Source organism: Mycetomoellerius zeteki, unplaced genomic scaffold (genome assembly GCF_001594055.1).
Source record: "Mycetomoellerius zeteki isolate Tzet28-1 unplaced genomic scaffold, Tzet1.0 scaffold35, whole genome shotgun sequence".
In the NCBI taxonomy this organism is placed as follows: Eukaryota; Metazoa; Arthropoda; class Insecta; order Hymenoptera; family Formicidae; genus Mycetomoellerius; species Mycetomoellerius zeteki.
In genome coordinates this window covers 2,566,601-2,593,090 of record NW_017257338.1, presented here as the reverse complement: position 1 = coordinate 2,593,090, position 26,490 = coordinate 2,566,601, and the positions used below count along the sequence as shown (strand labels likewise).

General features: G+C 34.2%; 4 protein-coding genes across 4 annotated transcripts in view; 2 read left to right on the top strand and 2 right to left on the bottom strand.

Annotated features, from left to right (window-relative positions):
• LOC108725446 (ubiquitin carboxyl-terminal hydrolase 31) overlaps positions 1-1,304 on the bottom strand; it is a 17,918-nt gene extending 16,614 nt beyond the window's left edge. The window contains exon 1 of the mRNA XM_018452467.1: positions 2-1,304. Within this exon, the coding sequence (XP_018307969.1) occupies positions 2-862 (861 nt within the window). The 5' untranslated portion in view covers positions 863-1,304. The remainder of the gene's footprint in view (position 1) is intronic.
• A 2,867-nt stretch (positions 1,305-4,171) lies between these two features.
• LOC108725445 (uncharacterized) lies at positions 4,172-7,001 on the top strand. The gene is made up of 6 exons (XM_018452466.1): positions 4,172-4,335; positions 4,991-5,261; positions 5,994-6,129; positions 6,222-6,406; positions 6,596-6,739; positions 6,807-7,001. Exons 1-6 carry the CDS (start codon positions 4,172-4,174, stop codon positions 6,999-7,001), a joined length of 1,095 nt encoding a protein of 364 aa, XP_018307968.1.
• Positions 7,002-9,320: 2,319 nt separating this feature from the next.
• On the bottom strand, positions 9,321-11,235 carry yellow-g (L-dopachrome tautomerase yellow-g). The gene is made up of 3 exons (XM_018452646.1): positions 10,710-11,235; positions 9,843-10,257; positions 9,321-9,601 (listed from the first exon to the last, which is right to left on the bottom strand). Exons 1-3 carry the CDS (start codon positions 11,199-11,201, stop codon positions 9,375-9,377), a joined length of 1,134 nt encoding a protein of 377 aa, XP_018308148.1. The 5' UTR covers positions 11,202-11,235; the 3' UTR covers positions 9,321-9,374.
• A 1,397-nt stretch (positions 11,236-12,632) lies between these two features.
• Positions 12,633-26,490, top strand: LOC108725558 (uncharacterized). Its single transcript, XM_018452647.1, has 8 exons — positions 12,633-13,106; positions 14,733-14,988; positions 15,746-16,368; positions 21,845-22,337; positions 22,907-23,009; positions 23,883-23,971; positions 25,006-25,298; positions 26,107-26,490. Exons 1-8 carry the CDS (start codon positions 12,871-12,873, stop codon positions 26,351-26,353), a joined length of 2,340 nt encoding a protein of 779 aa, XP_018308149.1. The 5' UTR covers positions 12,633-12,870; the 3' UTR covers positions 26,354-26,490.

Genomic DNA, 26,490 nt, shown 5'->3' with positions numbered 1-26,490 from the left:
CGCTCTTGAACGCGGTGCTCATCTCCGGGTCGTACTGGCAGCTCCATATCGCCTTGAGGAGCAAGGCGAGCTGCTCCGTGATCTCGCCTTTGGTGCCGTATTTCTTCGAGTTGAGTTTATTGCGGCGCGACAGGTCGACCTTGTACTGGTCTAGGACGAAATACTCTGCGAGAATGTCGGTATGCGAGAGGCACTGCAGCACGGCGTTCATGAAGCACGTGTTACCGTGATTGCGTAGGCCTATGACACCCGGCACACGATCTGGCGGGATGTGCGCCGGTCGCGGTGGCGGCACCCTGATGTCACCCGCGCTCGAACCGAGATCATCGCTACCGCCGCCGCCACTGCAACGTTGATGATGGATCATCGCGGCGGACTTGTGGCTCTGGGTGCCCACGTTCGACATGTGCCGCACCATCTTGTTGATGAATTTCTTCCAGGAGGGCCGGCGGAAGACCTTCTTGCCGCACGGTCGCTCCTGGGATTCCTGATTGCCGGTCTGCTGACCGACGGTCTGATGACCGCCATGCAGTCTCCCCATCGCGTTGTTCTGTCGCTGCTGTTGAGACGGCGGCTGGCCGACGTCCGTGTGACGAGCGTTGTTCCTGGTGTTCTCCTTGGCGCTTGGCGCACCGTTGTTGGCGTCCCTCGAGTCCCCGTGGGTCTGCTGTTGCTGCTTCGGACGTCGCCGCGACATCCTGCTGCTGGCACTTTGAAACGGGTTTCTCGGCAGTGTAAAGGTGCGCTTGAGCCGTGTGGCGCCGCGCGGTTCCGCAGGTTTAACCTCTTCCTCCACGCCCAGCTCGCCCTCGGACACCGATTTCATCACCGATGTGCCGCGATCGGTTCTCGCGGCTTTCATCGCCAGCCGCACCTCGCTGGCTGGCTGACTGGCTCCCCGCTGGCTGGGCTGGCTAATCGGATGGTTTGTGACTGCAGCGCGCGCGTGAATCTCCTCGGCGTGTAGGCGCTCGGGATCGGCCGTCAACGAAGCTCACATCACGTCCCGGGTGTCGGTGTTACCTCGACCGCGACGTGGACGAGGCTGACAACGGCGACAACGACGATAACGACGACGTTGTCGCGGGACGTTGACGCGGTCGATGCAGGAAGCCGCGTGGCGTACGCGACAACCGCACGTCCCGTACGCGCCTACGCGGTACCGCAATCGTACCCGAACGCAGTCGGACCCGGACGTCACGCAACACCACGCACCGCCTCGGAAACTGCACCACGGCGGCCATCGGCGGCCATTTGCCGCGCGTATCACGGGCTTCCACGATTTCACACGACGCCTAGGCCTCGGCCATAGACAGCCATAGACGATCATCGTCGGTTGCTGGCGACATCGGTGATCGCTCGGGGAGACACGCGACCATCGCGACATCTCGACGTCACTTCGGAAGTGACATAACTATTTATATTATCGTCAGTCCGTAAAGTAGGAACGATTAAATATGAGCTTTATTATTTTTTTTTTTTAAATAATTTACAATTTGATAATTATTGATATTTGTAGAAAAAATTATTTCAAATTAGTAAAAAAAATGCCATTCGAAAAATAGACTAGCTATGTATGATAATCGTATACATACAGGGTGTTTCAAAATTTGCGCCCGCGAAGTACAAAACGTGATGTTATTTTATGTTAAAACGAACAACTTTTCCCTTTAACAAACTTCTTCGCAAATTTTGAAACACCCTGTATATATTTTTCATGTTTATATATTATTTTTAAAAATAATTTTTACAGCTTAAAAATTCTTGTTGATATTTAAAAGAAAAATCATTTCAATATGATTAAAAAAATTCGTAAGAGATGAAATGGCAATCTTAATAAATGCAATATATGTAATTGTATAATAATTAATCAATATAATTATTATGTAAGATATGTGAGAGAGAGAGAGAGAGAGAGAGATACACAGAGAGAAAAATGTTTGGTATTTGTAACTATAATTATATATTACTATAATTATGATTATTACTGCTATAATAATAATAACAGTAACTATATATATAGTTCCAGCAACAAATGTTATAATTGGCAACCTTTTATGGTTGTTTCAAAATATAACTATAAAATTATAGTCACTTGAACCATTTTTATGGTAATTTCAACTATTTTATGGTTATAGCAACTATAATTATAGTTTTAGGTTGTCAATTATAACATTTGTTGCTGGAACTATATATATAGTTACTGTTATTATTATTATAGCAGTAATAATCATAATTATAGTAATATATAATTATAGTTACAAATACCAAACATTTTTCTCTCTGTGTAGCTTTAATCTTGTTTTGCATAATTTATCCATAATTATTGCACAATATTTTTATTACTCTTGATTGCTGTCAACTGCAATTTGACAAAAAACGGGAAAATATGCGTTTTACTGAGATATTCGCATTAATTATTATCAAAGATCTCCACAATCGTAATATATTTTCTTATTAACTTTTATATGTATATATAAAGCTACAAACTCCTTATTAAATATGCAAAGCTTGGTTTAAAGCTTATCTCTCTCAAGTCCTCTCTCATCTCTTGTCAAAGACCTCTTCTACATACGAGGGTCGTTTGAAAAGTCCGTGCAAAAATAAAAACTACTTAATTTTTTGGGGTAAACTTTTTTTATTTTTCAACATAGTCACCTTTTAGGCTTATACACTTCGTCCAACGCTGCTCTAATTTGTTGATCCCTTCCGAATAATAGGATTTGTCCAAGTCTGAAAATAGCCATTTGTTTCTGCAATCACCTCCTCGTTTGCATAAAATCTTTTTCCCGCCAGCCATTTCTTCATATTGGGGAACAAATAGTAGTCCGAGGGAGCCAAGTCTGGAGAATAGGGGGGATGTGAAACGAGTTGGAACCCTAATTCCATTAATTTTGCGCTCACAACTGCTGAGGTGTGAGCTGGTGCGTTTTTGAAAATCACTCGACTTCCTCGATTCAAATGAATGCCAAACACAAACAAATAGACCGATCTGGCTAAAACGTGGTGTGTGTTCTTCCAAGAGATGCTACTAACTAAATCTAACCTTGATACGCGCCAGTAGTGCCATTTCTCTGACTTTGCACGGACTTTTCAAACGACCCTCGTATACTATACATATCCACTAATATATGTATACATAAAAGATGTACATATATACATATATATAGTATATCTTTTACTCAAGCAGAACACAAGTCATTCAACATGACAGCAAAATGATGACAAAATAGTTCCAAAGTGATTACTACAAGTCACTTTTCAATCATTTACAATTCATTTTAACGTCACTTTCACGTTTTAGTTATTTATTGTGATGTTCTGCTTCACTGGCGAAAATAAAAATTGGAGCGTAAATCAAATATAAGAAAAAAGTGACAAAAGCATAAACGAAGCTTATATTTTTTTTACGTTTTGTTGCCCCAATTTTTATTTCCTATACAATCCATTTATACTTCTGTCACTCTTTCGATTTATGCTCCAATTTTTATTTTTGTCACATCTGCTCCACTTGAGGCTATTATAATTATTAACTTTTTTTGTCGATAAATAATTAATTATTAAAGTTTTTATGTAACGTATAACTGTTAATAATAAACATTAATTGATTTGATAGATATTTTGATGTTCGCAATCGCATAATGTGATTCACCAAGATCATTCTCCATAACTGTGTGCAATATATTTTCTTATCAACTTTTGACTACACACTCTTTATTAAACAAGCTTGATTTAAAGTTCAAGGACAAATCAATATAAACTTTAATGTTGTTTATTTATTAACACTTTAATACAATTTTTTTATTTAACTATAACGCTTCTACTATTACAGCTGCAATAAATAAAATGACCTGTATTCAGAACGCGCGTTTATCGATAAAAGCGCGCTTTTATCTCTGAAATTCTACAATATGCGTGACGTAAAGTTTAATATGTTAGCATCGTTAACATCGTTGTAAGCGCATTCTGAATACGGGCCAATGAGTATAAAAAGTGTTAGATATTTGTCAATTGGCAAAGATTAGCGAGCAGGTTACTTTTAATTGGATACGATTAAAAAGCCGTTGTCAGCAATCGACAATTCCCTCGCTGACGATGCGTTTCAACGAAAGCGTTATCGTTCACTCGATCAAAGTCGTGTCGTATCCGTTTCTCTATCGTCATTTTCATTATGATCAATTCAGAAAAGACTCGTTTTATTCTTCAAATTAGTGTTTTTTATCTCCTAACTGATGTTTCACACTCCTGGAATTTAACATCACTGAACATATCGGATGATGTTTTAATATGGAGATTCACTGTATGGAAAAATCGCGCTTTTCTGGCAATTCCCAGGTAGGTAAATCATAACAATAAACTGTGAGTAAGAATCCGTAATCCGTGTCATACAATATATAATATCAAGCTTCAAACACGTAATAATTTATTAAACAATTACATAAATATATAAATAAAGACTCTCAATCTTAAACAATAAAATAGAAATTCAGACAAGGCTAATGAGAGCCAAACGTTGATGTAAGAGCGAAGAGGAGATGCAGATAATACTCAGGTGTTAATAATTATCTTCATTTATTGTGTCGAACGTTTCGGCTCACTTTGGAATCATCCTCAGCGAAAAACACAGAAATATAAAATCCTCCATTAAAAGCAAGTCACTTGCAGATTGATAATAATTTATTAATTTTAAAATAACAATCCTATATTAATATTGATTTTTCAATATTCTGAAACAGTTGAAAAAAAATTAGTAATTTAATATTTCTTTTATGTGTAAAAAAATATGAATATAAGTATTATTCTTTCGCTCGATTTCTTATTTAAAATGATAATCAATTACGACGCGTGTAAAACACACAATATATATAGAACGTTAATAAATACGATTTAATGTGTAATGTAAATTTATTTGATACGGAGTTAAAAAATTTGTATTCTTTCAATAAATAAAGATTTACATTGTTACTGTCATGCAATGTGTATATATTAGATCAGCAAATGAAAAGCAAGAAGAATGGAAACCAACTCTGGTGGAAGTTTCTTGGCCTGAAATTAATTTGCCATTAAACGTTGCAAATGCAGTAATCTCTCCAAAGCTTTTCCCTAAAAGCAGATCGTTAAAACGGGATTATGAAACTCTCATATCCGTAACTGGATTAGACGTAGATGTTCGAGGACGATTATGGATTCTAGATGCACCCGACGGATATGATCGTTGGCCTCGAATTGTCATTTACGATTTGAAACGAAACGATCGATTGGTATCTAAATTATACATATTAAACTATATATAAACATTTTCTCTTAATCTTAGAACTATATACATTAATTAAGTCTGTGAAATGAAAATTTCGAAAATTAGCACTTTCTTAGAAATTTCTTTTTATTTTAATTTAACGTTTGTATTTCGTAATTTAATAAGTAGAATTAAATTTTGATTTTCTATCACACTCTACAATGTTTGACAGTTTTTACGGAAAAAAATTTGTCTAGAAATATTTTTATATTTTTAACAATATTTTTATATTTTTTTAACTAAGTTCTAAAAATATTTAATCGGATATATGTATATAAAAAATCTGAGTCATATATATCCTCTTGAAAAACAATGAATTAATTCTAAAGTTAAACAAATTCATATTTTTTTAATTGACATATTTTTTACGTAAAATTCTATTTACTTCTTTGTTGTATTTTATTCCATTTTAATATACATATATTGTTGTATATTGTTTATACTTTTAGAGAGCTATGATTCTAACTTAAAATTTACCCCAGTAGTGAACTGACGTTATATTTATCGTCATTTTGAAGTCAAAATAACGACAAATAACATCAGATTGCTACTTGGATAACAAATCAAAGAGCGCGATTTATAAAAATAACAAAATTTTGCTATTAAACCGTAATTTAATCTCGCTCAAACTAGATTTTATTTCCAAAAAAATAAATATTTGGATAATTAATTTCATTTACTTAAAAAATTTTTAAAGGTGTCATTCACCGAATTAATTAAAGTGTCAGCAAAACATTTAATGTCTCTCGTAATTGATCCGTTTGGAGATCAATGGGGATTTCGTGGTTATATCGCAGATGCCGGTGACGAAACGATCGTTGTTTACAGTTCGGGTAATACATACTTATAATCGTTCGAATTAAGAAGGTTTATATGGCGCTACAGAATTATTCTCTTTTTATGTCGATTGCGATACGAATTTCAGGATTACGCAAGTGGTGGAAATTAAGAATGTTACACGGACCCGAACTTCCTCGTGTGCAATTCACCGACCTTGCTGTTTCACGGGTGAATTCAATTTTATATATGACAGGACATAATTCGCACGATCTGTTTAGCATCAATCTGGAAAGGATTAGTACAGATAAATTATTACGAACATCTTCACACGTACGTATTGAGTCAAATTACTTTTTTATATTCGCTGTATTGTGCTTTATATATCTGCAATAAATTAACAATTTTTTATATAAATTTCAAAGAAATAAATATAACACACGGTTATGATTTCTCCGTTATCTGTATTTTCGAAGATAATCTTCGAGACGCTAATTTTTAAACTACATTATATTATTTCAGGAAGTACAAAATGTAACAGTGACTTGGCTTGGAAAGAAATTAGGCTCTTCCGTAGGATTATTCAGCGATTTAAAGGATGGCCTACACTATTTTATGACTTCAGAAAGAGCCAGCGTGCGATGGAACACTAAGCTTCCTTTGAACGTAAATTATTTAATTCAATCCCCTCTAAAAGCCACATTGTGAATAATTGATTGATCTGTCCTTTCAGGCGCAGAGTCATTTGGTTCTGGTACAAAACGATGACGTCCCGTGCATAACCGATTATATAATGGATGCGCGAAGAAACGTATGGGGTCTGATAAATTCGAAATGTCCTGGTGTAACGAAAAAAAATACTTCGAACAATTCGACACTTAAATCTAGAACAATTAAAATCCAAAAGTACTATTCTACGATGCAATAATCATATTTTTGATTTTAATAAAACACAAAACGGAAAATTCGTCAAAGAGTTACGCCTATTTTAATTTTTTGGTCGATCTAGAGACAATTTTTTTGTGAATGTCATTATTTCTAATCAACATTTCATTACAATATATTATAGGACCATCATTATAATATATTATATATGATAATATAAACTATAGAAATCAATGCCTTAAACGGTCCAGGATCTTAAATGCTTGTATGATTCTGTATGAATTTATATACTACGTATGTAGTCCTTTGAAACGCGCGCCGAAATGATTTTTCGGTCTTGGAACGTTAATTCTACTAAACTATCGCAGTAATATCACGAGTTAAATTGACTAGCAATTTAATAATTTTGATGCTTTTTGGCATCTTTGAACGATCTTAATAATGCCGAGTGGCATATTAAAATCTGTAAATAATTAATTTTTATTGCGAAAAATATTATCTCGGCTGGGAGTCGAATCCGGATCTCTTGCTTTCCGGGCGAGCGTCTTAAGCCTTTAGATCACTGAGGCCAATATTTCATTATTCATTATTTCATCGCATATTTCCAATCAATTTATATTAAAGTACGAAGTTGATAAAAAATCTAATTTCATCATCTGGTTTCTCCTAAAGATTGATTTCCCGTAAGATTCTTATGTTTAACTGTTAATTACTTAAAAAAAGTAGCAAATGGAAACTCATTTTGTGATTCAAAACAGCCCCATTACAAACTGGCAATAAAGAATGAATCCCAGTAATGAAGAGAAATTACGTCCGGTAACTTTATGACACCTTTACCAAAAATGGATTAGTTCTACGTATACGAGAGTTACATAAATTGTGTGGTATATGTCTCCATATATATATGTTTATATAAGCTGGCATTTATTAGTAGTTTGGTTTGACTTAACAATTACAGATATTACGATCATTTATACATATTTCATCAATAAATCACTATTTTCAATCGTTGAACAAGTGAATAATTACAAGGTTCTGAAAATTCGCTTTGAAACTGACAGCTATATGCTGGCATCGATTTAAACATCGACAAGTAATTTTTACACTGGTCAACTCGTCCAAATACAGGATTTTACAGCGCGATAATATGTAAACCCTCTATCGGTCACAATTACATTAATTATACCAAACAACATTGTCAATTTGCTAATTATCTCTATACGACTTAGTCCAGTTCCACAATTCACGGTTAACTCTTAACCGAGGTTTAACTTATTCATTGTCTCTTTCCAATTCTAGAATTAACCCTGAGTTGTGGAACTGGGCCTTGGAATGTTCCAGCGCTTACATTAATTGACATAACATTCGCAAATTAAACTTACTACCTACGAGGATCAAGAGGCAAGATGTGCCGGTTACGTGACTAGATCAGCGACAAAACAGATCTCTTTTCATCTTTTCTTTAACTTACAATTAAATCATGTTTCTGTATACACTATCAGTACTGAAAATCTATAGTTCATGTTAGGTATACTAGAGACTTTACAACGGAACCTGACCATGTGCGATTTTGTCAAAATCCTACGAGAAAAAAATAATTTCTCCAAGTATACGTACTATCTCACTTATACTGTTTCACTCTATGGACGATATTCATAGTCGATTCTTATATTTAAAACTGTCTTAAATATAGTCTTAAGATGTCATAAGCCATTAAAAAGCTGTACTAGCAGAGAAAAATTATATGTATCTTTCTCTCTATAGGATTTTGACAAAATCGCCAGTGGCTCTGATATATGTACACGGAGAGAATTTTTTTCTTAGAATTTACCCTGAAAATATGGTAGCCCTGGGACAACATTGTATTTCGAAGAATTTTATGTAAATTTCTTTCATTCATTAATAAAACTATAATAAAATATGAAATAAGTTTGATTAATTTTACTAAAGTACATGGTAAAAATCTTTAAAATATTGTATTATACCACAACTACTATATTTTAAGAGTAATTAAAAAAAATTTTCTCCGTGTAGAGTCTCTAACGTATATATACTATAGATTTTCAATATTAACAGTATATTGGAACACAGCCTTAAGCGAAACGTCGTATATTTCAATAATCATTTTTTTACCGCGAAAAAATTTGATTACTTTTTCGATTTAAGAAGTTGGAACTAAAATCAATAGAATTAATTTTACTGAATTCATTTCGATACCGTAAATAATGGAAAAATGTACCTTACGCTAATCGTCGTATCTTCATTGCCACTCCATAGACATTATTTTCATGTATCTGATGCATCGAAATATGAAATATTTTTTTTTAATATTGATTTCAATTCCTTTGCTTGTGAGACATCGAATTATATAAATGAATGGTTGCTTTGTAATTTTTTTGTTTTAAACGGATGGTTCCTAATCGTCGCAAGACTTGACCACGGGATGAATTGCCACGGAGGCACCCGAGCTGCTCACGGTGTTGTGTATATAATCCTGGAAGTTGCTCTCGATTACCCACATCAATCTCTTGTTAGAAGGAACCACTTGAGTTGGCAATCGGCAATCGTTGCCCTTCTGTACTAGGAGGAAATTTTCCTGTATGAAAGGTGTCTCGGTGTTCCACATGTAGACATCGGTTTCGCCTAAAAATAAATGAATCGTTCTTCTTAATTAGACACTAAAGAATAATTGTTGATTATGTTGAAAGCAATTATTTACTGTTGAAAGCAATTATTGCAAGTTATTTTGTAAACTATGATTCTATCGCGCAAACTTTATGTTCAATTATTTTCTTGTATTTAATTTATGCGGCTTTACGAAAAGGAGAATCTACTATACTGTACAAGGATTAATGCATGCATTAAACAAAGAACGCAAACTTACCCTTCTTCCTGAAGAAAAGGGCGCAGCCATTGTCGTTTCCGAGGAGAACAATCTTGCTTTGCTTCAGTCCAACATCCACAACTGATCCTTGAGAGAGACCACGTCTCAGGTTCTCAGCCTTGATCGCGAAGAGCCTGTTGGATCCCAGGTAAGTGAAATACAACACTGGCGTACCGCAACTCTTCTTCACCAGCGTTGAGTAGAGAACGTCTCTCCGTTGGACACCGGTGGTAACTGCGTTCGGGAGGATCACTCGGAATCCTTTATCCGCGGTGACATTGTAAACGATAATGGATCTGGAGGCTGCGTCGGTCACGTACACGTATACCTGGCCGTCGTCCGCGTAGTCGATCGTCAGATATTGCAGACGAGACAACTCATTCACCAAGTGACTCAAATCGACCACCTTCACGACCTGCGGGACACCGTGTCTCAACGTGAATCATTTATTCTCAGACCAATAAATTTCTACATACTCCAAAATATCATGAATTTCAATGAAATTGAAATGATATTCGCTGATGTAAAATATTTGTGATTTAAAAAAAAATTGTTGAAATCGGAGTTATATAATTTATATAATCTAAAGAGATTTTTCTATCTTTCATATCAAGGCCTAAAATTAATTAATTAATTAATTTATTTATTTATTTATTAATATTAGAAATTTTTTATCATTGAATATCCTTATGTTTTCTTCTTTATTAAACAATTAAAATTACTTAAAATCAAGACATCTCAAAGATAAGTGCTTCCGATAGCTTCTTTTCAATTATTGTTGTATAATTGTAAAATTACAGTACGTGAATTTTATGAACTCTGTCTTATCTGAGTATCTCAACGTTATTAATCATTAATTTCTCGTACCTTGCCGGATTTCACATCAATTCCCACGACTTTGGGAGGACACCTGCGCACCGGTTGCTCCAAAGTGTTTACGATACCAACGTCCAATACCCACAAGATCTCTTGGATGTCCAGAGTCATGTCTACTACGCTCTGCAAGGCTTTGCAGTTGCCCTCTTCTTGGATCGCCCAACAGGGGAATGCTATCACCTTCGGGGTGCAATCCTTCTTCTTCAACGACATGACACCCAGAGTGAATGGCACACCCGGCTTGTAGCGTGGCATCGCTACGATTGCATCGTCTTTGTAAATCTGCGCTCTCGTGGCAATAACATTTCTGGGAATGTAACGTCCGCTCGTCTCGTAGATGTTCTTCGTGTCCTCGCTTGGCCATTCCAAGCTGTGGCCTGATAGGACGAACGAAAGCTCCGGCAACAATTGCTTGTCGCACATCACTGACGATAATCCACTCGCCAGGATTATCAGGCACAGAGCGCTCGTCGGGATTCTCATCCTGCGCTCGTTTTTTGTGACTTGTAATAATGTCCTGGTGTTCTAGAAACACAACACACATAACAATTTAATTGTTAAACTACACTGGAAACAATATCCTACAGATGTAAACTTCTGAAAATTTCCAAGCCAAAAGATAGTTACTAAAGTTAATAATATCGATAAAAATTAAATTTGATATAAATTTTAATAAATAAATAGAATACATTTGTTCTTCAATTATATGAATTTAAATTTACACGAAATTTTTAGAGTGTTGAAAGGATATGTGATTAAGCTGTATGTAGTAGAACATTGATACATATGTATATATATATATGTGTGTGTGTAATATTTAAAGAGATAAGTACTGAAGAAGTAGACAAAGTTAGATTAATAGCTTTTTAAGCCAAATAACAATATAAAGTAGTTGTTAAATGTGCGGCGAAAAAAATGTCAAAAAACTTACAAGGTTTCCCGTACAATCAGGGGCGAAAATTTTTGAATATGTGAATCATTTATACAGCTTTATACTTATATATACGTCGGTTGTGAATCAACCGAAATCGTTTACATTTTTATCGTATATTACTGTTTCCTTCTACCCAATATTTTGCAACGGCTTTCTTGCTCAAGTTTTGGAATTTGTAAAGAGGAAATATTTCGTGATATGCATTTTTTAATGTTATTTATAAATAACGACGAGTTCAAGAAGACACAAAAAACGATGTACATTAAAATGCAGTAAACCAGGAAATACAACGTACAAGGAAATTATCTCGTTCGTTTTATTAATAATTTATTATACTTCCGCTTCTAAACGAACTCTAGTCATACTTTTCTAATACAATTGTTTAATTTATTCTTTTCTTTATCCTTATCTGTTTTAGCCTTATTTTGTAATTTTTTGTAATTTTTCTCAAATTAATTCTTATAAGAATTAATATAAATAGAATTACATTCTATACTTGTTGCATTTTATTATAATTAAACTTTTTACATACATTACTTATTTTATATATTTTATTTATTTAAATAAAATTATTCTACATGTTACTTGCACTATTATTTCCGACTTAAAAATATAAAGAAATGTAAATATCTAGAAATTTGTCATACCTTTCGCATTCTTTCATATTTATAAATAAACATTAATGAATTTATTTTCTTAGTATTCCCTTTTTATCTCTATTTTTATAATTATAACACATTACACTTATGATGTGAAACCCTCTTTGACATTATTCAAACGTTTTATTTTTGTTATTTTCACTTAACGGAGAAAGAGAATATTCTTGTGCTCCGAAAGTAATTAAACATTAAAAGAAATAATCCAATGTCATTAGCTCATCACACAATCTTATCAACTCATTATGCCTTTTATTTATAATAAATCCATCGTATGTATTTATAGAATTAATGTGCATCGCGTTTGGTATTTTCGGTCAACCGAAATAAATAGCAATTTGTGCGGAACTGCGTTAATGAACGTGTTCATGTCGACTCGCTGCGCATCGCGACTAAATATTTTTCAAACAAAGATGTTACGCAATATCTCGTCCCGATGTGACAGGATTATAAAATTGGCGTAATCCGGAGAGTTTTACAGTTTACGATTTGATTCGATCGCCAAAAGAGACGCGGTCGAGGCGATCGGATATTCGAAGGGGGAAACTTACGGAAAATAAGGATGCTTTTCGCACGAGCGGTGACGTTCGTCGTCGCCGTCGTCGCTGTCGTTGGTGCTGACGAGCCTATTATCGAAAAAAAATGCGAAAAGAATATTCTGTGGACCGGCGGCACCTTCGAATGGCCTTGCGTAGCCACGAAGAGCATATTCAAGAACAGCGGTCGTTACATCTCGAAGAACATCCTCGCCACCAGGGTTGCGATCTACAAGGACGACGCCATTCTTGTTTTACCTAGGTATGAAACATACAATTTATAAGTTTATAATGCAGTTACAATAATCTGTGATAGAACATTTAATTTTTTTGCATATTTTAAATATTTTTACATGTTTTTTTATTAATCTTTTATTAAAGAATACAATGAGATTATCTTCAAGAAGATTAGGAAGTAGAAACATATTTTTTATGTTGCAATAAATTATATCAGTAGTGCTAGTTCTCATTCTCTTCAGATCTCTATATATATTATACAATACATGTGTACGTCAAAATATGCCTGAAGTTTTATTGAGTCGTTCTTTAAAAAAAAGCTTGTAAAACATTATCTTTATTAGCAAAAAAATTTATCAATGATGTATAGTCTTGCAGATTAATATTGATGTTTTCCAACGAAATATAGATTTTTAAAAAAACATGGAAGAAATATTTCTCGCGTTATTCAAAATTTATTTTATATATAAACGTATTTAATACAAAGAAAAAGTCTATTGCAAAAAAAATCCTACAAAAAAGCAATGTCGTTCGTATTATTTGTATAAATTATCGCAAGGTTAAAAATATTCCTTTGTGAAAAAGTTTGTACAAAGAAGTATCCGATTTCATTTGTACTTTCGATTCGTAAACGAGATCGATCCTCTCTAATTGCAACAAAATCCAAGGTAAAAGGGCAACCGCATTCTTTGGCAAGTTTACCGATCATTTAAACAGAGAGAAGTCGCAGGAGAAAAAACGCTAGTTGCAAATCGCGTGTTACGTCAATAGCGATCGATACATTGCGGTATCAGTCTTAGCAGAAATTAACGAGGCACGAGTTGGAAGTAAACTGAGATTGCAAGATGCGATCGTGATCGCAGTTTCCAACGCGGAAAAATGAAATCATCTTACCGAGTTATCTACGGGGATTACCCGTTTAGAAAATAATGGGATTTTTTTCTGACATGGTAATCGAAAGACACACGGTTGCAGAATTTGTTATGGTTGTAGATCGTGTAATGAGAATGTCCACACATGTGTGTAATAATGTTGCGACATTATTGATCGGCGAGATTGTATCTGTCTCGTTTCACGAAGGGCGTTTGGTATTTACTGCTATAAATGCGCTTCGCTCAACGATAAAAGCCTTTGATCGCGATATCTTCATTATACTTCCTTTCCATTATGTGTGCACGATCATTAATCTTACTGATTGTCGGCGATTTTACAGGGTTAACACGCTATATTAACGGGTTAATGATAAATATCAGTAAGTAGTGACTATTTGTATAACTACTGCTGATTAATGAACAAATTTAAGGCATATTTTACAATTTATTTTTTATTTATCAAACACAACATCGACCGTAAAGTGTAAAATATGCACGCAATTCCGCTTGGCAATTTATATATTTATTTCGTGAAATAAATAATTTTTATTTGTGAAAATTTGTGCCCAGTGACCTTAGCGTACTAATAAAATAACATGATTTTAAGAAAGAAGATTAACAAATCATTAAAAGAACTTGAATTTTTTTTTTTTAATACGAGATTGCCGCAAGAATCTTATGTTTAATATTTTCTGATAATAATATGAGATAAGAATAAGAGGTCGATAATATCTTAGAATTAAGGAATATATTAACGTTTATTCGAAATGTTTCTCCAGATACAAGCCTGGCGTACCAGTGACCTTAGCGAAAGTTTCCTTGAAAGATAAGAACTGCCAGGCTTCCCTCTGGGCCTTCCCGTGTTGGTCACTTCAAGAAGAAGGTACATGCTCAGCTCTACAAAATGTCGTAGACCTCTTTTTGGATCCCCAGGAAGTCCTATGGGTACTGGACACTGGTGTTATAAACTCCCTTGAGCAGCCGGAGCGCAAATGCCCACCGAAGGTTGTCGCCCTGAATGTAAAAACTGGCAAGGTGAGACAATTCATTTCTGAAACTCGCGATGTAGAAGAGCGCGTCTTATTCTCTTCTCATAGAAATTTCGTTTTTACGTGAAAGAGATATTTTTAGAACCTTCCTATCTTTTTTATTATACAAGCACAAAAATGCTTTAAGTGCATTAAATATTTATTTACATTATTTAAAGCGCTCATTTCTTTTTTTGATAAAAAAAATAGAAAAATTATTTCACGTTTATAATTATTTGTTATTCACGCTGTTTGCGCACGCGTTCATATTATTAATCCATATCGCCCTTCTTTTTTTCGCAAGAGATTACGCAAGAGAATTATTTTAAATCGTTTTCTCTAACAAACAAGCCACCGCATAATTCTCGATTAAAAAGCTATTTCTCATATCGTGTGATTGTGATACCAATTAAATTGCAAATTATTTACTTAAATTTACCAAAGAGAATACAATGCTTTTACTAGCTCGATATTTTCAGATCGAGCGGTTTTAAATTATTTCTAACAATAGAATAAACAATACCCAAGTAAACATCAACTAACCGTAATATAACATCAAGATTTCAATTTTCACTCAACAATATAAATGTAATATAACACGTATGTTGTATATTGTATTGAGCATGAAATTATAACATTGATGTTATTGTTGGCTAGTATTTATATAGGATATCTCAAATTTTCTTTCTTCTCAAAAATTAAATTGATTTCTTGATCATGTAATGTTGAACGACAGGATAACTCAACGCATCCCTTTTTTTCAGGTCGTGAAAACGATCGATCTGTCCGGTTTGACGAGCTCCGCGTCCCGACTCCAATACGTCGTGGCGGACTACAATCCAGACGGCCGCGTCTTCATCTACGTGTCCGACGCAGCCTCGCGAGCGATCTTGGTGTACGACGTGACCTCTGGTCGTGGATATCGCGTCGTACTTCCTCAAGCGGTGACTCTGAACTGCGACCGCCGAGACGTGCTCTATCTCGCTTTGGTGCGCCACAATGACGGTAGCACTTGCCTGCTCTTTACATATTTGGGCAGCAGCCGCGTGTTCAGCATTCGAACGGATCATCTCCGAAGCGGCAACGCCCAGGGCAAAATACACGATCTTGGAGTAAAACCGCAGAAGATAGTCATTCTGGGAACAGACAATGGTAGCGCGGTCTTCTTCCGTTACGAAGGCAACGGCGAGGTCTACAGATGGGACAGCATCACGCCCTTCGTGGCCGCCAACTTCCAGCCCGTTTACAAGAACAGCTACGAAGGCTCCCTGCCTACTCACGTCGTACCCGATTACAGAAGGGGACGGATGCGCGTTCTCGAGAGCAACTTCCCGGATTACATGCAGGGTACCGTTGGCTGCGGAGCCAATCATGCCTTGATTCTGATGTAGAGCGAGACGTTCTCGCCGATTGTGAATAGATCGAGGAGAAGGAATAGGAAAGCGGGTTGATAACAGCGACAGGTTTCTCGGCCCCCGGCGTGCCCAGTCGGGAGATCGAGTAACATTATAATTCAATGAGATTACCTTTCCATGTTATAGATGCGGAACAATATGTGTACCTTGCGCCAATCGTCGTATCTTTCATTGCCATAAGTGTGTAGCGTAAAGATCACTCTTGGTGATCTACGTGTTTACCTGTGTGTATATATAAGTGTGTCTGTAGCGTCGAAACTTAACTCGCAAAAATTACATTGGCTGCAATGCATCCTTTGCAGCCGACGATGCAAAAACTCCGACAGTAAGCAAAATGTCAATCGCTGACATTCGTCGGATGCAGAAATAAACGTATTATAAAAATTCAGCGTTTTTTAATTTTCTCTCTTAACGCTACGCGCGTTTCTAATCTGCTCTCGGTTTAAGTCTTTGATCGGATATTAAATTAACATTTGCGCACTAATCCTCTCTGATTAATTACGCATTTCGATTCGCGCAAATTGATCCATCCTTTTAATCAAATAACTCAAGTGTTATATTTTTCGAAATGCAAATTTATCGAGAATATTTTCTAAGACCTAAGTTTTATCTAGAATTTTATATATTTTTTTTCTACAAATTATACAAATCGCTTTATCTTCGTTCCTCGATCATAATTATAAGGTTTAGCCGAAGGCGATGCGATTTTTTGTGCTGGATGCATGCGATTTGGTAAATTACTATAATTACACAACATACGTTCAGATTTCCATCCGAGTGCTTCCAATGTATCATTTTATTCTCGTTTAATATTCAATGAACGACAAGGATAAAATGATGATACATGGATGACACACGGATGGAAATCCCAATACACCCTAGGGCACAGAGAGAGAGAGAGAGAGAGAGAGAGAGAGAGAGAGAGAGAGAGAGAGACAGAGAATTTCTAGAATTATTTACTAGATCGCATGCGATTTAGCACGAAAAATTGCATCGTATGCCTCTGGCTTTACATGCAACAAGTTCCATTTGCTTGAAAGGAGAAAAAAAGAAACGCCAACGAATTGTGCACTGTGCATGAAAAAGTTAATCACATCGCGTGTTCTGCACCTAGACCGACATGCAATTTACAATTAATACCTCTTCTACCTATTCTCCACTTCTAGTTTTCCTTTGTGAGAAACGCACGTGCTCGGTATAAATTAATAGCTTACACGAAGGACAGGAAGAGTGTATTTGATTTTTAACGCACCTATTTTCCTTTCGAATTCCTGTATCCAACATTTTTTTTACATCAAATATCGAATGACAAATGAATATTTCAACTTCCTTTGCTTCTTTTTCCTTTTATGCCTACCAGCATTTAAACATCAGAAGCTATGTGATATATCAGAACTTTTATTGAAAATTGATACTCAGATCAGATTATCTTTCTGATTTTACGTGACACGCGGCTATATAAGTCCAATTGTATCCGATTACGAATTAGGTGATTTCTTATTTTTTAATTGTGTGTTATCTGATCTTTGATTTGATAATCCTTTGACTAAACTGTAACTCTTTCGTAATTTATTTCGAAAGAACTATAATTCCATCAAACTGAATTTTATTATAAACTGTTTACAATTCGACCAGCATAAATCGTTAGCATTAACGAGCACTTTATAAATGCTAATTATGTAAACGATATTACACGAAAGTGTGTCAATTCAAACACAGATGTTACACAGAAAGTATGTTGAATCTCGAGATAGTCGAAATTAGACTTTCAATTAATTGCCGATCGGCTGATGGCGCAAACGCCTCTTGGGCTTTGAACGGTGAAAAAAATATCGTAGACGCTATTATAGAATGAAAGGAGGAAAACTGTTTACGTAGCGTTTCTCATACTATTTTCCAATTTATTCCTTAGACATGCAAGTTCGCCTTTAAAGAACCAAGTACATGCAATTAATTTTATTACGGTCGGCGAAAAAGTTAAACTCTTGGTCGTAAATACATACTAATCATACGTTCCCTCAAACTGTAATTATATGTATAACTTATTATTGATGGCATCTAGTTAAATTGATATAAGCATGTTAACATTTTTTTACAAGTACGTGTCAGTCACACTGCAGTAATATGAAATGTGTTATTTAAAATTAGATGCCAGTTTTGACATCGATGTGGAAAATTTGAGTCAATGAAAAAAATATATTAATTTTAAATTCTCTTATCTGGTTTTTTATATTTTTATTAAATAAAAGATTAACAATCGCAGATATATTTGGAATAATTATATATTCGATATATAAAAATTGATATATATATATAATTTTGATTGCCATTACCTGTACAGTCATTTATATGAGCAAAATTTCAGAATCGTGAAATTAAAATGAAATTATAAATCATTTTAAACCACCAGAGTTGCCCGAAATTAAATTATTGCTGACAGGACGAATTTCTTTTTGCTTGACATTTCCGTTTTGCGCGTTATATAATTATATAATTTATGGAGCACGTTATTATACCTGTCAACTACTCGTAAATAATTTAAAAAAAATATCTTACTGATTCTTATCTCCACGATAAGCTGAGAATTTGCTTATTCAAGCTGCCGTTGTGGATCAATAGCGAGCTGCTTCCGTTTCGTCGTGAGAACGGTGGGCAGTCGTGATCGTGTTCCTGTGATATTTCCCATAGTGTTCATGCGAGGTATTGAGCAACAACGAAATACTCGATTTCTAACGAAGCACGTTGCAAACCCTATACTGGGTAATCGAACACTACCGTATCATTCCGTCCACCTCGTTTTCCTAGCCTTTCGATACAGCGCTGAATAATATCCAGTTACGATTGTTAACAATTACGCGCTTTGTTGCAGAAAGATCACGTTAGTCCATTTTTTTATCAGTCGTAATGTTGTAGCAAATTCAAGTTGAAGCAGAAAAAAAAGAAGAATATCAGTGCGTTCTAATCTTAAAATTATTTTTACATCGAAAGAAGCTTACGTTAAAAATAAAGAACTTTTATAATACTATATATAAATACTATATAAATAATATATAAAATGTATAAAATATAAAAATAAAATATATAGTATTTATGGTATTTTAATTGTATATTACCTAAAACTGCGAATATTTTGCAATATTTTGAGAAGCCTTTCTAGAATATTACGGAAGAATTCGTAACTTGGATATTAGATATTCTGAGAGATTATAAATCTATTCTTGTGAAATATATGTATACGGTAGTTTGAATTTTAAGTATTTGATATACGAAAGACTTAAGAGTACAAAGAATAGGCTAGGCAAGTATGTATGCTCAAGAGCTCTGTTAACAGAGAGAAAGTGATTTATTGGCGAGATATGAAGCTTGGTATCCGGAATCAGTACACGAGTACATAGAATGCGAGATTCGTTAAAAAAAAGAGACTGAAAAGTGAAAAAAAAAATACTGCGGTTTGCAAAAAGATGAATTTCGTATATATCTCGATATTTTTTTAAAAAATATGGAATGTTTGCTTGCCACGGAGAGAAGAGAAATCCAGAGGGAAAAGCATTTCCCAATCGATCTGATCATTCCTATATGCTATCACCAAAAAATTTCGCTATCACCAAGAAATTTCGCTTGTAAATGCAAATCACTTTAAACATGTACATTCTCGTCGCGAAGAGAACAATACACAGAGAGAATTTTTTCTTAGAGTTTTAATATAGAGTCACTTGTCAATCACATAGAAGAGACAAGAATTTTAATAATAAATCTCTCTCATTCATTAATAAAACAATAAAGTATAAAATAAGTTTGATTAATTTTACTGAAGTGCATGGTAAAAATCTTTAAAATATTGTATTGTACCACAGCTACCATATATTCGGGGTAAATTTTAAAACAAAATTCTCTCCGTGTATAAATAAGTCAGGGTGAAAAAATTACAGAACAATGGCCGCAATCAAGATCGTTTGTCTTTTGCTCCCTCGTCGCAGGTACGTATATATGTCCGAAATGTAAATTATATCTGTTATAATGGGCGCGGCTTTAGTTCCGGGCACTTTCGATTGAGACCAGCCAAGGACGTCTACATAACCGTTATAATTCCGTAGCACGACTAAGTGCAATTTTGTACACCATTTTTTTTAATATTTCGTAATATCACACAGTGACTTACTAGTGGTGAAGCCGATCATCGATACTTTATATCGCATGTTCCGTCACAAGCGAGTGAAGCTCCTTCGTGTATGCAATGTGTCACAGAAGTGTACAGCTCTTTTTTAGTGAAGTGTGAAGAATTCTAAGCTCGCCTCTTATCTGTCGACGTTTAACATTTTTATTTTTAGCAACGTAGCAAATTACAATTAGAACCAATATATTCGGAGTTAAAACTGAACATCTGAAGTTGTGCCTCATTATTACGAAGTTATTATCGAATTCGAAGAAATCTTTGTCAAGCTTATCGCATCGAATTTGCGAGAAGAATTTTCAAGTTTCTATGGTGTCATTAACTTTTGACTTACGGAAGTTAGGGAAATACGAGAATGGATGTGCCACGAAGCAAGCCAGTCACGAGCCACTTTCTTCACTGTCTTGCAAGAAGAGATTTGCACGAGACTGGCGGTTTGCGTTAAACTCCGAAGTCCTGGAATGGGAAGTCTTAATCGGTGTAGGCGTACTGCCCCTCGATAGAGAGTATGATTGTGCGTATGAGTAAAAGTGCATACACATAGTTATACAATGTATTCAAGTTGTGGTGTCCTGTCTCTTAAGGACCTAACAAGTTCTAACAAGCCGATGTTAGAAAATTGGTTCAGTCGGTGTTCGGTCGGTAGAACTTGTGGTACACACCCGTGCATACTTTCCGAGACAGTTGACGCTGGTATCGCGTCGTGGCTGTATCCGATCCGATTATATTGTTACTTCATCTCTCGTGCGTGATTGAAGCAGTGCGGTTGAAGCTTCTATTTCTATTCTACCGTATTTTAGCTTTTAGCCTTGCAACATGAGGTGGGTAACGGATACGAAAACAGTAAACAAAATAATTTAATTCTGTATGCAGGCAGAATGATCAAGGTTTTGTGTTTATTTTCACATTATACTTATTCTTACAAATAAATTTAGCACGCCGAAACTTTGTGCCTCTTGCTTGTTAAAATACGAATTTCAAAGGGCAATTTGATAATATCAATCTTCTACAAAAAAAGGATACTGAACTGTGACTAACGCCTGTTTCTACCAATGTAGTTCAACTTTAATTTTGGTTCAACTAACACTTTATCTTTTTTAATTCTAATAATTAAAAAAAGATAAAAAAATTAGTTGAACTGAGATTAAAGTTAATCTAAATTGATAGAAACGAGGATAAGGCATATGCTTTCTTGTGCAGTGTTTTGATGTTAAAAATAACTAGTGTTCATTTAAATTAATTAATTGTGTATACTTCCGTTCTTTAATTTTTTTCAGGCACACGATCTTCGTGACGATTCTGTCACTATTGTATGTCAGAACGAGGGCGGAAACATTGGAAACTATAGCACAATGGTCATTGCTAGAGTTTGCGCTGCCGAACGACCGCGGCTTTCAATCTCAACCGGAAAATATTGTATTGACCGGTATCGAGATAACCTGGAACAGAATCTTCGTTAGCACACCTAGATTACGTTCTGGTGTGCCGGCCACCCTGAGCTTCTTCCCCAGGAACGTACCATTGGGCAGCAGTCCGAGGCTTCAAGCATATCCCTCGTGGGACTGGCATGGTGCCGGAAAAGGAGAAATCAATTGCACTAGGCTGATATCGGTGTATCGTACAAGACTGGACAGATGTGACCGACTATGGGTCGTTGACGCCGGCGTTATGACATCAGTTGATGATTTCATGCCTGTCTGCCCGCCGAAGGTTGTAGTCTTCGACTTAAAAACTGATCAAGTGATTCGTCACGTCACTTTTCCGCGTGAGGTGAGCAGAGCGATATGCTTTTGAGATAAAATGAGTAGAATGGAAGCATCAGTAAGCTAGGGCTCTACATCGAAAATCAAATATATAGAAATGTAAAAATAATTTTGAAGAAAATATTTACAGATTGAAGGATGATTTATACAACATTCATAAAAACTATTATTTCTTAAAGAAATATTTTTCTTAAATGAAAATGTTATTTTGTTAAGTGATATTAAAATTTTCCAATACATTGTTTTTGCTTTACATATAAAAATGTATTAATCGAAAACATATATTAATAAAAATGAAAAGAGAACGTTAGATATGAAGAAATCGTTTATAAATGATCTCTCAGTAGGATCGATTTAATTTACAACTATAGAATAATCAAAAACCGGTTTTGTATGCAATTTTATGTCACTATGTAGCAAGACAGATTTATGTGATGATAGAAGTAAGCATCACAGAAACAATGATCATTCACTGATGTCTGGCTTGACAAACAAGTTGTATTTAAGACATTTTTTCATAGGGTTATGTAAAAGTAATTGTTCCAAGCAAACATTGTTATATGCCCTTTTCCTTAGGTGTTAAGACCAGATTCTTTGCTGACCAATGTTGTTATCGACGAAGTCTCGGCGAAAACTTGCGATGACGTGTTTCTCTACATGACTGACACTCTCGGTCCAGGTATGCAATTTTTAGTTGGGTTGTTAATTAAAAATACTTTGAGATCATTTTGTGGCATATTTAATAATAGTTTTTTATTGATTTCCTTAAGAAAAAGAACTGATTAGAGTTACAATAAACTATTTAATTTATAATAACTGAGGATATTTCATCAATTACTATACAATTATTGATAATATTGTATTAGTAATTGATGAACACTAATCAGTTCTCTTTCCTAAGGGTTTTCTTACAATCAAATAATTGATCTTATAACAAACGTATGTATAATTCTATTTTACTTTGAATTTTATTATCAAAATATAGCCGTACAAGAGAGTGAACGAATTCAAGCTAACAAAGCGGCTAGATATGCTTGCCATGAATGAGCATGATTGGTTCTTACCTGTGGATCCGACCAAACATATTTAAATTGTTCAGTAAGCAGACCTCTAATGCTTAGTTCAGACTGGACGCAACAAGCGTCAAGCAGCGGTGCAGCAACCAATCAGCGAGACGGTATTTACAGTGGCGTAAAAAATATCGTCTTGCTGGTTGGTTGCTGCTCTGCTGCCTGACGCTTCCTGCGTTCAGTCTGAACTAGGCATAACCGCTTTGTCGACTTGAACGCGTCCAATGTGAATCGGAAAAATTAAATATTCTTTTGAGTTCAAAAATACAAAAATATGTTATACAATTTAAATAGATCCAAAGAATGATAAGTTTAAAATTTTTTCCTCAAAATTATATCTTTTTTAGAATTATTAAAATCGTTAATAAATTTTAACGTAAAAGATCAAAATTCTTTGTTCATTACGTAAAAGATTGCACATAAAATTATTTTTTCTTAAAAGTTCTTAAAGAAAATTTATAAAAACCTTGATCTTTTCTCAGGAATTCTTATTTTTGATGGAGCTACAGATAGAAGTTGGCGAATCGTTCATTCATCCATGTTTCCTAATCCCGATCAAGCAATATACACAGTAAGTACAAAAATTTTTTTATATTTTAAAATGTAGGAATATGAATTAATTAAAAATACAAATACTATAATGTCGCATCAGACTAATATCAGACTAACATCAGACTAATAGAATAACGATTGAATTGTTGAAGGAATTATTATACATAAATTACATCTTTTTCATTTTGCTTATTTAATTATTAATAGATCAATTAGTTATACAAATTTTATATTCTCAATTTTGGTAAAGTTAATAATCGTTTTATATCCTTTATTTTTAAAATACATTATTATTAATTTTATATAATATAAATTTTATTTATATTATATAAATACCTTTATAATTTTTATTATACGCGTATGTATTTTTTTATTATTCTATTGAACTGATTTCAACATTATGGTCATATTTACTTGCTTGTAAATAATATGAAATAAATTGAAGATACAAATATATTTTCTTTATTCAATTATTATTCCGTTAATTCATTGCGATTATCTGTTTTTCTATTTTCATAAATAAGTTTTCAATATTTGCATTTTTTTCTTGAGAGATAAAATTATATATATATATAATTTTTAATTAATTTTAAGTGTGTAATAAATATATCCTAAATGCTCGTTGTAAAATTTATAATTGATTTCCCTTTAGAATAAAAAATTAGAGAATAATAAAATTTGTGTATAATTTAAATTTTAATTATATTTAATAACATCGCAGAAAGTTTTTCTATACAATATATTATATATTTTGATATACCCAAAGAAAAGTTACTTTGATTTAAAGAAATGTTTCTTTACTATACGGTTAACGAAAAAATTTCTTTGAGTTGAAAATCATTTTTTTTAATCAAATGAAAAAATTTATTTGGACAAAAAAATTGTTTCTTTCATCGTATAGCAAAGAAACATTTCTTTGAATCGAAGAAACCTTTCTCTGAATGTAATACATGATACACACATGGAAAAAATCATCATACATATAATATATTTTATTATAGAATTTCTCCAATTAAATATATCTTATTCAACATTAACTGGGCATTTCCTTAGATCGGAAGCGACACTTTCGAGTTCTTAGACGGCATAGTGGGACTAACATTTTCACCAAGACTCGAGGTCGTCTACTATCAACCTCTAGCAACTGATCGCATCTTCAGCGTGCCCACTTCGGCCCTCCAAGCCGGTCCGCTACCTTTCGGTGAACAGTTACCCGTGACCTTGGTCGGTAGAAAGTCGAGTCAAGGTCTGGCACTGGCCGTGGATCCTCGGGATGATACGATCATATTCTCTCCCTTTACTGAGACCGCGATCGCGTCGTGGCAACAGCAAACGAATCAGCAGAGGTATGAAATTTTGTACGAAATATTTTTATTTATATTTTAAGTATCATGTTGTTTTAATGTGGATTTATTAGATAATATTATGCAATGTTATGTTACTCTAACATAGTTGAACTTAAGAGATAATGCTTATCAAATATATTTTTCTTATATTCTGATTTATACATTATTATAGTAGCATAAAAACAATGTTATATAACAAATTTATAATCGGAAAAACAGCAAGGTCTACATAAGAATCCCGAAGCAGTTGCATACTATGCACGCAAACCGGTTCCGCTTTAAGTATTTGGTCATAATACTGTTGGCTGCGACTTGTAAGCTGAGTGAATGCCCTGTATATGTCGCTTCCTATATAAATTTATTATAGAATAGTGTCGAGTTATTAGAAATTTTCATAAGGAAAATGAATTTGCTATAATATTAGTCACTTTTAATCGCAGAAGCTCCCTTTCCTTTTTACTATTTTTATTAAAAAAGAGAAAGATTCTTAAAACATTTAATTTTTTATTCTCATATTGTATTTGCTTTTCAGTGATAATATTTTAGTTTGTAACAAATATACTTATACTATCAGACATTCTTCATATTTGTTGTAATTGATCATTGATAGTTTTTAATATTCTTGATTGACAGATTTATCAAACATTAAAGATAATTAGGAGATAATAAATTATATTATCATTAAAGAGAATTATTAATAATAGTATAACATATCATTATATCAGAATTATAAGTTTATAATATTTATTATAATTATAAATATAATTGAGTAATTTTTTTCTATCTTTCATACATTTCTTTTTTTCAGAATACTCGCTTATAGTCCAGAAAAATTACAATTTACTGCTGAAATTTTATGGGCAAAATATGACAACGGTAATATCTGGGTAATGTCATCAAGATTCCATAAGTTCTTCCTGAGACGAATTGATAATCGTCAGATTAACATTCGCATCATGAGACTCAAAGTGGATAATCAAGCACTTGTTCCGACTCTTTCTAATCAGCAGATTGATCCATATTTACAGTTCTATAATAATACGCTAGGATTCTAATAAAAAGTATTGTGTTCGGATTGAAAGAATTACGACAGCAGGCAATATTCAAATGATGTTCATAGAATATATCATTAGTAGAACATATTTTTGAGAACATTTATGATAAGAATGTAACAGAAAAAAATATTTAAAAA

Bases quoted from the DNA above. Each gene is read 5' to 3' on its own strand.
- LOC108725445 (XM_018452466.1), top strand. From the start codon at position 4,172: ATGATCAATTCAGAAAAGACTCGTTTTATTCTTCAAATTAGTGTTTTT. The intron at 4,336-4,990 runs GTAGGTAAATCA...TGTATATATTAG, and splicing joins GCTTTTCTGGCAATTCCCAG to ATCAGCAAATGAAAAGCAAG. The intron at 5,262-5,993 runs GTATCTAAATTA...AAATTTTTAAAG, and splicing joins TGAAACGAAACGATCGATTG to GTGTCATTCACCGAATTAAT.
- yellow-g (XM_018452646.1), bottom strand. From the start codon at position 11,201: ATGAGAATCCCGACGAGCGCTCTGTGCCTGATAATCCTGGCGAGTGGA. The intron at 10,258-10,709 runs GTACGAGAAATT...GGTGTCCCGCAG, and splicing joins TTGATGTGAAATCCGGCAAG to GTCGTGAAGGTGGTCGATTT. The intron at 9,602-9,842 runs GTAAGTTTGCGT...ATTTATTTTTAG, and splicing joins CCTTTTCTTCAGGAAGAAGG to GCGAAACCGATGTCTACATG.
- LOC108725558 (XM_018452647.1), top strand. From the start codon at position 12,871: ATGCTTTTCGCACGAGCGGTGACGTTCGTCGTCGCCGTCGTCGCTGTC. The intron at 14,989-15,745 runs GTGAGACAATTC...CCTTTTTTTCAG, and splicing joins TGAATGTAAAAACTGGCAAG to GTCGTGAAAACGATCGATCT. The intron at 23,972-25,005 runs GTAAGTACAAAA...GCATTTCCTTAG, and splicing joins CCGATCAAGCAATATACACA to ATCGGAAGCGACACTTTCGA.